The sequence below is a fragment of the Gavialis gangeticus genome, unplaced genomic scaffold (assembly GCF_001723915.1).
Source record: "Gavialis gangeticus isolate Ggan-Ray unplaced genomic scaffold, GavGan_comp1, whole genome shotgun sequence".
In the NCBI taxonomy this organism is placed as follows: Eukaryota; Metazoa; Chordata; order Crocodylia; family Gavialidae; genus Gavialis; species Gavialis gangeticus.
The window spans coordinates 42,271,326-42,285,421 of NW_017729025.1; the positions used below are offsets into that span (position 1 = coordinate 42,271,326).

Consider the following 14,096-nt stretch of genomic DNA (forward strand, 5'->3'; position numbering starts at 1 on the left):
CCCCCCCCCCCCCCCAACCAAAAAAAAAAAAGCCCAAAATACTATGAGGCTTCTCTAGGATTATAAGAGCAAGTATTCATGACTTTTGTGAAGGTTACCGAGGAATGAAAGCTATTTCATGAAAGCTTAACAGAATTGTTCCCATGTATTTTTTTCAGGGGGCAGATGTTGCTGCTTTTCTCCTGATGGGAAGGCTTTGGCTGTAGGTCTCAATGATGGAAGTTTCTTGATTGTGAATGCAGACACTTTGGAGGATCTAGTCTCTTTCCACCATAGGAAGGATGTTATTTCAGAAATTCGATTCTCTCCTGGTGAGTGATTTAATAAAGGCAATGATGGTCATATCATATCCAAGTTGATAAAAAATTTTTTGCATCTGAATACATTTAGTAGGATGCACATCAGGATTGTTAGCATTTTCACTGACTAGCATGCTATTTTTCCCATAATTTTATCATATAAACTATTATAATACATTAATGATAGGTCACATTTCCAATATAAAACCTTGATAGTGTTCCTTTATATATGCAATACAGGAAATTTGGGGTAAAAAAATACTAAGCAAATTATAAAATAAATTATAAAACCCAAGTCTTTTTCAGATTATTTTGTGTCCTAATTTCTGAATCTCTTTCAAAAAGATTGAGGAAGTAAAATTTTGCACTCGGGTTTTACATTTAGCAAACAGGATTAATATATTTGTTTTTTCTTACATGTTTCACCACCTTGTGTCTTCTAAGTACAGGGTTATCAGAAGAGGTTTGCTCATATTTTAGGCTAAATATTAAAGAGATCAGTGTCAAGTTTGACTCATTGAAAACAATGGGAACTGCTAAGTATAGTGAACTTTACAAAGTCTTGCCGCTTCATTCAGGCTGAGGATATTATTGGGCAGTGGCTGTGTGACATTTTGTGCCTCAAGGTTTTCACTTAAAATTTGTCTGTAGCCAAAGAGAGTATTTTGTTTTTTTGTTGTTGTTGTGGCAGTGCAGCCCAGGCTGGGGCAGCCCCAGAGGGATGGGAGTCAGCACCCACCACCTCCTGCCTCCAGTCCTGCATGGGGGCTGTGGTTTCCAGGTGGGTTGTTGCTGCAGTGTGATTCCCTGCCCCCTCCCTCTCTCAGCGGTAGCAATACAGCAAACTTATCGTGGCAGGTGGAGGTGAAGCACCAGTAACCCACTATTTGCTCACAGCGGGATTGGTACTCAGGGCAGGCTGCTGTGGACCATGGGTGGGGGCAGCAGCAGGGAGAAGCAGTGGATCGCTGCAGCCTTGTCCAGCTCAGTACTCAGACCAGGGGCGTAGGCAGCAACTGGTCTGCAGCAGCCCACCCTGAGAACCTGGTACCACTGTAAGCAGGCAGTGGGTGATTGGTGCCTCATCTCTCCCTGCCGTGATGGTTTGCTCTGCTGCTGGGAGAGTGAGGAGCAGGCTGCTGTGGGCCATGGGGCCAGACCTAACCGGGCTGTGGCGGCTCATTGCCCATCCAGCCTTGCCCCACGGCCCAGGAGTGCAGCCCAGTCTGCTGACCCCCACCCCATGGGGCCGTCCTAGCCTGGGCCACGCTGTTGCAGCAGGAGGCAGCAGTGAGTTGGGCCACATAACTGAGTGCATGGCCCCAGATGCACAAGTGGAGCCTATCAGTACCCATACCGCCCCCACTGCAATGTGGGGATTAAACCCCCACTTCCCCTCAGGCTAATGGAGTCATGCCCTGCCCTTACTCCTGCCACCAGCCAGTGAGTGAGCAGGGGTGGAGGTCTGGGGACCTCTGACAGGGCCTGCTTCTCCCCCTATCCCTCCAGGCAGACCTGCAGGCCAGAGTGGGCATTTAAACCCCTCCCCAGTCATAGTCAGGCCTGTCTGTGCCCCTTCCCTCAGCTTAGTTTCCCTGTAACCGAGGGCTTGCTCTAGTGCCCCCCTGCTTCTGGCCTGAGCCACTGCAGGCATGTGCTTGCATTTTCCCAGTCAAAAGTGAATGTCTATTCACTTGCGAATTGGTTCAGTCTACTCAGGTTAGACTAACCTGCAAAGGTTGAATCAATTCAGGCTCTGGCTCTTTGAATTTCTGTCTGTAGCCCTAGAGTGTTGTGTGCAGTTTTGGGCTTTGTATTTTAAAAAGGATGTGGACAAGTTAGAGAGGTTCCAGAGGCAGGTGAAAATAAGACATTTGACTTGCCTTCCAGACAAGGAAAGCAAGTCATATGAGGAGAGGTTGAAGGAAATAGGCATGTTCAGCTTATGGAAAGGTGCTTAAGAGGGGTATGAATGTAGTCTTCTAATACTTGAAGGGCTGCAAAAAAAGAATAGGGGAAAACACATTTTCTCCCTTGCTGCAGAGAGCAGGACATGGACCAATGGCTTGAAGTTGCAGCAAAGTAAGTTTAACAGTGGAATAGACTGCCTAGGAAGTTGTGTTTTTTTCCATCATGGGAGGTGTTCAAGAAGAGGTTGGACAGGCCTTGGTCAGAGATGATCTAGGCATAACTATGCCTATGTTTTAGTATGGGTATTTCCCATGCTTCTGCATTTTGTAGGTTTGTGCATGGGGAAGGGATGGAATTTTTCCCCTCCTGCTGCTACATGTCAAGATTTTTTAAAGTCTTCCTCAGAAACATTGGGTTTTGGCTGCAGCCAAGGCTAGGGATTTTGACTCGGGTGTGCCCAAGCTCCTGATGGGACCAAAGCCAGAGGCTTCTACCTAGAGGGTCTTCCCACTCTGCTCAGGGTCAGTTTGATTTGTCATATTTGTGTTCAGGAAGGAATTTTTCATCATGATAAGATTGGTATGGATGATCAGTGTTTTAGCCTTTCTCTGTAGTGGTGTGGGGGCGGGGGAGGAGGGGCATGGCCCTCGACTTGGAATCTCTTGAGTGTATTTTAACAAACTTTGCAGAAGCAGGATGTTGGCCCCTGTAGTCCCCCTGTTTTACTTGTGGCAAATTAGGGTATTATGTCTTGTGTTGTGTGTAACAGGGGGCCTACTGGGGCTGATCTCCACGTGGCCCCCCCACCTGTTATTGGGCTAACCGCCTGCCTTCTCTCCTGCCATGCCTTGGTCTTAATTGATTGATTAATAGATATAATTAAGCAGGAGGTTGCCTGTTTTCTGCCCTGCTGCTAGGGGGCGCTATCTGTGGCTCCATTCCTCCCCTACACCGCAGCCCAAGCCTTGCTGATGACATAATGATGTTCTCATACGCGCCAGTCCCCCACGATGGGCACCAGAATCCCGCTGTAGGACCCCCACCTGAGTTCCTCCCTTCAGGTGGACTCTGCCACCGTCATACTGGGCCATCTATCTCCCCGCCACCAGTTCCCCTTCGGGTGTGGTCCCTTCACTGGGACCTTTGGCTCACACTAGCCCCGGCCCACCTCCAGGCCAGTTGGGACCCCAGGCCCCTGGCTCTTGGGCATCCCTCTTGGTGGGCCTCCTTGCCCTTCTGACCCCCGCCTGGGCTAGTCAGGGGAAGCTCTGGTAGGCCTTTATGTATGACCTATACTCTTATCCTGGGGTCCCCCTCCACAGATATGGGGAGCTAGGGTTACCTCACCATGACTGGTGCATCAGGGTCTCACAGGAAACTCTCACTCCCCCCCGGGCAGCAGGTACTACTACTGGTGTTATATTCGACCCAAACTCTGCCTCCCCACATTGGAGGACTTACTGGGGTCAAGACTCAGCTCTCTCTCTCTGGCTGAGCCCCCTCTCCTTTCACAGGGCTCCGCACGCTGTCCCCCTCACACTGGGGGCTTGAACCCCTGCAGGGCTTAGGCAGCCTTGGCCACACCTGGCCTCCAACTCTCTTCCTCGGGGTCTCAAACCCCCACAACTACCTCCGGTGTGCATGACCCCCCCTAAGGTGAGGGCTAGGGGTTAAGGTGCCCCAACCCGCCTTTCACCGGGGTGATCACTGACCTGGCATTTCCTGGGGGCTGCCGCACAACTGAGAGCCCCACCAGGCCACCCACTCCTGGCAGGGTGTAGTTTCCAGTCATACCCAGGACCAGGAGCCTCCTACCATCCCCTACAGCTCCTCCCTTACCTCCAGATGAAACTCAGCAGCTCTCAGGCCAGGCAGTGTTGTTGCCTACCCTCCAGCAGCCAAACTACTTTGTTTATATAGGCAGCCCTGAGCCTAAAATGGCTGCCCTCATTAGGCACCTGGAGGCTGCCAGCTCCAGGGCCTTAAAGTGGCAGACACACATAGTGCTCTGCCACATTGTGCTTAGGTTGACTGTCTAGTTTTGCTAGATTAGACAGTGGATTTGTATAGGATTCTTTGGATAGGGATGATCCTGCCTCAGACAGGATGTTGGACTAACTGACCTCTAGTGGTCCCTTCTAGCCCTACTTCTCTCTGATTCTTCCTGATTCTAATGCTTTAGCATTAGCTTTCTCAAAGGGTTTAGCAGTTGCAGTTGAGATCAGGTAATTTCAAAGAAGTTTCCATTTAGGAGCTTAACTATATAGCTCAAGCTATATTGGTCTCAATAAAGAAGGTAAAGCTTGTATAAAATATAAAATGAGTAGTGTACTTCTGCTACTTGAGTTGTAATTTTATGCATACCAGCCTCTGCAGGCAAGAACTATTTGGATTGTCAGGTCATTTTTATAGACCCTGATTGTCTATACCACTGGTGCTCAACCTTTTGGCTTCGCAGGCCAGATGAGAGACGTGGGGCCCATCATCAGTAGGCCAGATCAGGTCCTAGGGCCCGGCATACCCCTTTCCTGCCCTGCATGCTGGGATTAGACCCTAGGCTCCCAGCACTGCTCCTTCTCACCCTCCACCCCCTGGGATTGGGTCCCAGTGGCCTGGCATCACCCACTCCTGCCCCCTGCATGCCAGGGTTCAGTTGGTGGGGGGAGGGGAGGGCTGGCACTGCCCTCTCCTGTCCCCCATGCAGTGGGATTGGGTCCTGGGGCCTGGCACTGCTCCCACCCAGCCCTGTGGGCTGAGATCAGGCACCAAATCCAGTGTGCAGGGCTCAGGGCTCCCCATGGGCCCATTTGGCAGCAGGGAAGCAGTACCACTGTTTGCCTACTGCCAAATTTGCAGACCCATGCAGAGCCCTATGGACTGGATGACATGGCGCCATGGACCACATCTGGTTATTCTGTGATACTGATATATCAGAGGCAGCTCACAGACCACTGATCTAACTTAACAGAGAGTTGAAAGTTTAACTTAACTGAGATCCAAGAAGTCAAAGGATAATAGCTTATCCACTAATGCACAGAAGAGTGATTTCCTTTTTAAATGTCTTACATTTCTACTAATGCATTTAAGGAGCTGGAAAATACTTAGCTGTGGCATCATGTGACAACTTTGTAGACATCTACAATGTAATGAGCAGTAAGCGAGTAGGAATCTGCAAGGGAGCAACCAGTTACATAACACACATGGACTGGGACATAAGAGGTAAGTTATAAAAATGTATCTAAATAATGACTGGAAGGTTAATTACAGGTTAAATTTTGAAAAATGTCAAAATACCATTTTCAAAATTTACTTATACACTTAATAGTTTGATCCACAAAATGTTAGGTACCTACTCTATGTGTCTAGTTCCAAAATTTAAATCCTCTAAAGCCCTACTCAGCTGCCACCTAATCCTTAATGTCAAAATTTCCTAGATGACCAAGTTTTTGCCACTAAAATTCCCTAAGCACCTAAATGTCTGGTAGCAAACACATAGAAAATGGCTCAAGTCCTCAGTGTCAAGGAGCTGGGCCCTTAGTTTGTACATAAGCCCTAAGACTATGGCCTCACCTTTCTCACCTATTGCCTTATTCAATAGGCGTATATAATACATACCTAACCACATATGGAACTTAAACAGAGGAGGGAGAGAAAAAGAAGGGAAGAGTGACCATCTAGCCTGATGGTTAGGCCGCTTATTTGGTGAAGTGAGAGAGACCTGTATCTAGTTCCTGCTCCACTGAATATTTAATACATACTGTATATAAGTGAAGCAACTTCAGCTGAAGATATTAAGAAGGATCCACTGCAGAACGCCCTACAGCCTGGTAATTAGGGCATTCTCCTCGTAGGTGGGAGATATGGGTTCATATCACCTGAGGCAAAATAGTACATTTAGGCACCTAAGTCCCAGAGTAGCAGAGCTCCTGAAGAATATCCTTACATCCCTGGTGGGTGTTGTAATCACTATGCTATTCAGATAAAAGCTGCTTGACCATTACTTTCTTCTCCTTGCTGTGTTGTGTGGGAAAGGGCTGACTCAGGGCTAAGTATCCCAAGTGGAGGAATGTGGGGGAGAGGGGAGGGGTGCACATGGGTGGGTTATTCCCACCCCTCTCCTTGCCTTTTTCTACTGCCAAAACTTAGTGGCTCTCAGCTCAGTATGCTAGCTTTTGTAGATTCTGTTTTTAGGTGTTTAACTCTCCCCTCGCATTGTTTTGGGGGCTGACACCTAACTCAGGGCTGTCCTTTGTAGCCAAAGCTTCATGGGGAGTCAGAGAGTAGTCTTTGTTCTCCTAAACATGTAGATTTTGTTTAATTTAATCCAACATACCTAAAGTGTAAATTTCTGATGCCATTCTCTTAGTTTAGTGAGATGCTGATATAGCTAGTGAATACACATGTATTCAGTTACATGTAACTGAATAACTACCAGCAGTTTAGCTACCTAAAACAGTTCAAATTTTCAAGAGAAGAATTCTGTCTAGATTCTCATACACCTTACATACAAATACAGATCTATTTACTACCTATTGAACTATGTACTGTTGCATCTCGCATCCAAGAAAACAGATTTTTTCATATTCTCACACTCAAAAGGAAAACTGGCTTTCCTGCAGGGGCCTTAAATAGTAAATGCATGGTTAATTTACAAATGCATTTTTAAATTAAATCAATTAAATACATCTGTGGAAAATCCTAAACAGGAATGTTCTGAATGGACATTTTTTTTCAGTTGGAGTGTTTTAATCCAACAAATCAATGTATGTTTTTATGTTTTACAGGGAAACTTCTACAAGTTAACACTGGTGCTAAAGAACAATTATTTTTTGAAGCTCCTCGTGGGAAGAGGCAGACAATTCCCAGTTTGGAGGTAGGGAAATCACAAGGCCTCTTAATGCAGTTGCAAACCTCATAGGGGGGTAAAGTAGTATAAACTACATCAGTAGACTAAATGCCACAGTTCTTAAGTGGCTCTAGGAGAAAACTTCCTTTAGGCTATTTGCTGTCTTTTTCTTTAATTCAACAGAAATTAGTTACGTATCGCCAGAATAATCTTTATCAGAAGAAAGAATCATGTAAAACAGTGGCTGGCAGTCTTTTCAGGCTAGGGGCTGGAGTGACCCTATTTGTTTCAAGGGCAGGTGGGCAGTAGGACTCAGTCGCCACAGCTACTTTTTCGCATGGCAACTTAAGAGAAGTTCCCACAATTGGTGCTTTTCCCTACACAAGCATGGGAAAGTGACTGCTACCAAAGCCCTCCTTTGCCAAATGCCTCTGAAGCCCTCTATCAGAAAGCCATTTTCTAGCACAGTGGGAACTTCTAAAATTATAATAAGCAAGGATAATAAAATATTAAAATGTTATTTCTTAAACACTATATTTTAACATGTAAGGATTTTCTTTGTTGGGATCGTATTGATGAATAATTGCCTTGGGATAAGTATACTGTATCTCAAACAGGTTATTTTTGTAGGTAGAAAAGATTGGCTGGGCATCATGGACAAGTGTTCTGGGATCTTGCTGTGAAGGAATCTGGCCAATTATTGGAGAAGTCACGGATGTAACTGCTTCGTGCCTCACTAGTGATAATAAGGTGTTAGCCACAGGCGATGATTTTGGGTTTGTGAAACTGTTTCGATACCCTGCTAAAGTAAGTTGTTTTCTTAATCGTAGTATTAGAAAACTGGTTGATAAAATTACTTATACCAAAGTTTAAAAATTCACTGCTCCACAAATCTGGTAATATTTCTTTTAAACATTTTGTAACCATGCTTAGAGAGTGAAATAAAGATGATTTTATAATTTACAATGCATTGTTGAATATATTTGTCATTGCATGTTTCTTCATTCCAACATGCTCCATCACACAAGTGATGTCAGCAGCATGCTGACAGAAGTGCAGCTCCCAGCTGTAACTCAGAAGGATGTCATTACCTCAGACCAAACAGAAGTTCACTATTGGTTCCAGGGGGGAGGGGTATCTAGCTGTCAGCTCAGCCTGTAGCCAGGTTCCTACAGCAATGGCCAGGCTCTCTGCCAGTGCTCACTGTTTCCAGAAAGGGAGGGGGGACTGGCAGTAGAGGGAGCCTGTTCTTGGGGCTCCCCAGCTGGTGCTGAAGTGTGGGGTAGGTGAATTGGATTCCCCACCCCAACTTGGAGGGCCCCCTACACCCTCTGGGGGGGGGGGCTGAAAAAACCCCAGACTAAAATCCCTACGCTCCCTTTCCCTCTTCCCATTTTGAAAACAGCAATAGGCTGGGAGCTCCTCAGGCACAAGTTACAGAAGGTGTTACATTTTGAAACATCTTTATCTGATATCTCATACAATGAAGGGCCAGATTTTCACTGATGGGCCATTTTTGAAGTCCAGCCATGCACTTGTGTTTGGTCACAGCTATAAACTGCTTTCTGTGGCCAGATCAGGAGAAAACAGTCACTTCTGTCTGAAACAAAGTCATCTTGCTCCTTGTTGCCTTTAATCAAGGCTTTTGTGAATAGACCAAAGGGTCTATATTTCATCAAGTTGCTGAATGATTAAGGAAGCTGTCAAAATATATAGTTCAGAAAAAAATACAGACGAGAACATTTTTTAAAACCTGAGTTTTAAAAAAGTTAGATGTACCAGTGGACAAAAATATATTTTTATTGAGCAGCTCATTAACATTATGTAGAAAATCTAACTAAATTATTGTCTTTTGGGGATTTTTTTTTCCTATTTAGGGAAAGTTTGGAAAATTTAAAAGGTATGTGGCACACAGTACACATGTAACAAATGTTCGTTGGACTCATGATGACAGTTTGTTAGTCACTGTTGGAGGGGCAGACACCTCTCTAATGCTGTGGACCTATGAGATGGAGGGACATCGAGACAGCAGACAATGTGATAGTGAAGAGTCTGATCTAGATTCTGAAGAAGATGGAGGTCAGTAATATTTTTAAGATGTTGGTTTAATAAAGCAGTTTTGGATTCTTTAGGGAAATTGTCCATTTAGAAATACTAAAACTGACATAGCTATTTTTACACAAATGCTTCAAAATGTTTTATAAACACTGCTTAAACCTTGTAACACCCTCTGTGAGATAGGGACTGATGAATACACAGACCACCTTATTGTAAGTTTCTGAAATTTATAGTACTATCAACACTTAGTTCTTTTCATAGTACTAAAATAGCTCCCTACCATATTTAATGGGTGCATTTCAAAAGGCTCCTTGCCATCTTGTAGACCTAGAGGTTCATGAGTCAGGGTACTCAAGTACTTTCCAAAGTGGTACAGTATTCTGCCTGTGCTTCCAAGTGAGGGTTGCCTGTCTGTTCTGGTATTAATCATAGTTCTCAAATACTTTTAAACTCTCTCTTCCAGGTTTGACTTTTTAATCTTTAAACATTACTGATAGTTCTGCATAGTGATTTAACTTTAGTTATCAGTGGGCATGTCTGTACGAAGCTTTGGGCTGTGCGAAGGTTTGGGTGCTGATTGGATCTGGAGGAGATCCAGACCAGTTCGGTGGCTGAATCTCCGAATCCAAATTGAATCTGGAGACCAATGAAAAGGTCCAAATCAATTCGAAGCTCCCAAATCTATTCAGGAAAGATTTGGAGAGCTTCAGAGATTCGGGCAGTCTCCATTCACTGCCACAGGGAGCTGGACCCAGACTCCGTGCTGGTAAGTAGCGGGAGGGTGATGTAAGAAGGGAGAGCAGACCATGGGGGGACCTCTGCCAGGCCCTGTCCCCTGCCTGCTCCCTCAGCCCCCCTGATCACCCACCAGCCCCTCCCCGCTCTCCCAGGCCCATCAAAGGCTGCTCCACCTTGCCTCAGCTTCCTGGTGCTTTTAAAAGAAAAACCAAAAAAACCAAAAGCCCTGTACTCACCGGCTGCTGCCAGGCAGGGGGGAAATCCCCACAGCCCCCCACTGCCCCATGTTGTGTGAGTGGCTCTTCCATGAGCCTCCATCCACTGCCTGCTTTTCCAAACCCCATCAATGGCTGCCCTGCCTGGCCTCAGCTTCCTGGCACTTTATAAAAAAAAAAAAAAAAGGAAAGCCTCATGCTCACCAGCTGCTGTAGCAGCCATCGGGGTTTCTGGGGGCTTGTGACAGAGTCCCCCATTCAGCACAAGGCAGTGGGGGGCAGTGGGGATCGCTGCCCCTGTCTGGCAGGAGCCGGTGAGTGCGGGGCTTTTTTATTTTAAGAGCCAGGAGGTTGCAGCCAGGTGGGACAGCCATTGACGGGCCGGGAGAGCAGGCGGGGGATGGGGCCCATTTGATTTGGAGATTTGACCAATTTGGTGGCAGTCAAGTCTCCGAATCAGATTCAGCCTAATCAACGTGGGACAGCGATTCGAGTCACTGAATTGAATCACTGTCCTCTGAATCAGCCAAATCTGAAGCAAATGCTAGCTGCCTTGCATAGGCCTAATGTCTACACATGCTATTTATTTGAAGTAGGCTTACTGTGCAGTAAAAATACTGTGTAGTAAGCCTACTGGGGAGCACATCTACACGTGCTCCTTCTTGGAAGCAGATTTGCTCCCAATGGGCACATACAGACAAGCGCACACATGCCTGTTACTGCACCTCAAAGCAGTTTGAGCTGCCACAAGAGGCATGCTGAGAACAAAAAAAAAGTGTTCTCCATTGCATATTTGCAGGATGGGCTCTAAATTTGATACCAGGAAATCCCAGTATCAAAAACAAATAAACAACAACAAAAAAAAACTGGAAAAAAGTGGCACATGCCTTAGGCAACTGGACACTGAGGCCTCCAGAGAGATGCTCTGGCACCCAGGCAGAGTGTCTCTATGGCTACCCTGTGCCCCACCATGCTGTTATTTGAGCTGCTTCAAGTGCGTGTGGATGCACCCAATAGAAGCAGCCTGTAGAGAGCTGCTCCCACCCTGCTCTGCTGCCCTGCAGCAGCCAGGGGGAGCTCCAGGCTCCCCTGGGTACTAGCCTAAGGGCTGGCAGGGAGCCTTATCTTATATTCGAGTAAATATGGTTTATTGTTGTTTTGTGGGAGGGGGTCGGGTTGCGAGATCCACCATTTTTATAGCATGGCAAATAGTATGAATATGTGACTCTCTATGTTTTGTGATATGAAACCCACACACAAAGAAATAAATGTAATGCCTGCAGATCCCTTGTAGTGCATAGTATGCTAGTAAATTAAGTGATCTGTTTCCTCTAAGGGAAACAGCAATTTATTTCAGCATTCAAATACCAGAGGCATAATTTTTAAATTAACCTTTAATGGTTCATGTGACACATATGCCAATCATTTATCTAATGTTCTGTGGGTTTTATCATTTTTAAAGTGTTTGAGCAGTTCTGACCTGAAAACTCAAGAGACTCAAGAGTGAAAATGTAAGAATACATATATATGATGTGACTTCATAATACTTGTGCTTACAAATTTTAAAGACAGTGCAAATACCCTAAAGAGGCCATTTAGAAATAGAAATAAGCAAAATAAAACAAATTATTTAAACTATATGTTCAGTTAGCAGATAATTTCTGTTTTTGTATTCTGGACATAATTGGATGGAAATTACTACTTTTGAATTACTACTTTTCTAAAACTGCTTTTCCCATTTTAAAGATATATTTGAGCTTTTCTACCACCCCAATGATGTTTTTAGAGTAACTACTTTTTAAAGGATACTATCTTAGTATCTTTTAAATACTTTTTTTTAAGTGGCCACCCTAGCTTATTTTCAAGTTTGTATATTTAAAGGATGGTATTCAATGTTGTACTCTATTCTGTTGTCCAGTATGCTAGCAGGTGAGGCTCAACATAAATGCAGTTGGTTTCTATTTTTTTACTTCTTATTTCTTAATCTTGTTTTCTATATTGATTTTCTTAGGCTATGACAGTGATGTGACACGAGAAAATGAAATTAATTACACCATCAAAGCCTTATCAACAAACATCAGACCAATGTTTGGAATTAAGCCTCACCTGCAACAAAAGGAACCATCATTAGATGAAAGGTAATTTCTAAATTGGTACCATACTGATATGCTGTATACATTAAGAGAAGTGAAACATCTTTTAAAAAATATTTGATAATCAGATGTAATCGTTTAGGGTTTCATCACTTCTCTCCAATATTCTATTCTGGAAACCTGTAAAATACTTGATAAACGGAGCTGGTGGTAGCACCTATAGTGACTTAACATATTCTGCTATAAAAGACCTTTTTCAGCTTCTTGTAATTTTACCTCACTAACTATTGAAGCTGAAATTGTCTGTCTCATGATGATTATTTTTTCACTTTGAAAGAATAAGGATAGTAAAAATTGGTTTTAGTCCTTGTTAAAGTATTCTTAGAACCATTATAATGGGAAGCTCTAGGTTTTTTGAAGAAATTTGACAAACCTTTAATCATCCCCATGAATTTTATTCAAATTTGGCTAAGGTATACACCCCCAAAATTCCAGGTCTCCCTCTATCTATGTAGATTTGCACTTACATTCTCCACAGATTTTATTGGGGATAAACTTGTTCCAACTCCACGTAGCTCCTGCAGAGAATATGAAGATGATCTGTCCAGGAGCTGTTTTGATGCTGGTTAGTAGAAGTAAGAGCAGGGATACTGACTACCCAGTGCTCTCAGTCCCCTAAATGATGCCCAAGTGTAAAAAAAAAAAAAAAGAAAAAAAAGGAGGATGAAACAGTAGCTTGAATGTAGGAGAGTGAAGAGCAGAGGGATGAGAGCTGGGAAGGGGGAGGGTGGTTAGGAGCTATGTAAAACAAGGGGGGAGGTAGGGAAGATGTGAAAAGGAGCAGAAGGAAATAGGGAAAGGAGTGGGGCTTGATTTAGCATCCAAATAAACCAATATAGTTTCCTGTTGAATTTAGCAGGTGTTGGATCAGACTCTCTGAAAGCTTAGAATAAAATTTCAAGTAAAAGCCAGTTGTTATGACCACTGAAGACACTAAGATTTATTGTGTGTATTTTAGTTTTTTACCCTAAATTTCTGGTAGACTATTTATTGTAATTCTTTTTTTCCCCATAAATGTTAACAAATCTGCTTTCATATATACTAATTTTTGTTTTTCTCCTTCATTTTCACTTTATTTTGCTTTCTATGAAGGCAGGGGGTAGTAAGGTAAGTTATCATAAAGAAACCTAGGATAATTACAATACTGCTCAGACAAGTAAAATTGTACATTGAAGCAGTGAGGTGAGGGGCATAGTGTAGCATGCCCTTTGTTAAAAGGACAAGTTGGTATAGGGCAGTGATGAAATTAAGAAACAAATAAAGAGCCAGAATCTGGTCTGGGTACAGGCACATCCAGATAAGCGTACATATGCAGTATGTGGCACTGCACACACTGCACATGCAGGTATTCCCCATGCTACTAATTTGCAGCGTGGGGTCGGAGAAGGAGGTTGACCCTGGGATATCTCAGCATCAAAAATCCTGTGCTAGAAAAAAGCGGGGTGGCACACATGCCTACTGCATGCACTGCCCAAAACTAAAGCCTGGCTGGCTAGAGCCACACTCTGGCTGTCAGCAAGGCACCTTCTGCTGGATTGCTGCTGCTGGACTCCTGGGAAAAACATGTGCATGCTTGTCTGGATACACCCTAGATGGGCTGAGCATTTAGACACAAGAGCATGGGATGGGAGGATAAATCTTACTTATTTCCACCAAGGCTCTGGAGTGTCTGAAGACGAGTACAATCGTTTGGAGGAAGGGAAGAGAGAGCACAGTGGGCTTGTGACCTGACCAAACATTAAATTGTCCTGGCACAACAAAAGTTGCTGTTTAAACTGGGATTTTTGTCACAGATCTATCATTTTTGTGGCAGGTTGGCCGTTTGTATCTAGGGACAAACTCCTTTAACATTTGGCATATTATCATTTGTTTTGGG

General features: G+C 44.3%; 1 protein-coding gene across 1 annotated transcript in view; it reads left to right on the top strand.

Moving 5' to 3' along the window:
- The window catches only part of EML5 (echinoderm microtubule associated protein like 5), a 293,292-nt gene that overhangs the window by 183,295 nt on the left and 95,901 nt on the right, over positions 1-14,096 (top strand). Inside the window, exons 22-27 of the mRNA XM_019518682.1 lie at positions 159-311; positions 5,298-5,429; positions 6,995-7,083; positions 7,687-7,863; positions 8,934-9,135; positions 12,079-12,205. Coding sequence (XP_019374227.1) covers positions 159-311; positions 5,298-5,429; positions 6,995-7,083; positions 7,687-7,863; positions 8,934-9,135; positions 12,079-12,205 — 880 coding nt within the window. The remainder of the gene's footprint in view (positions 1-158; positions 312-5,297; positions 5,430-6,994; positions 7,084-7,686; positions 7,864-8,933; positions 9,136-12,078; positions 12,206-14,096) is intronic.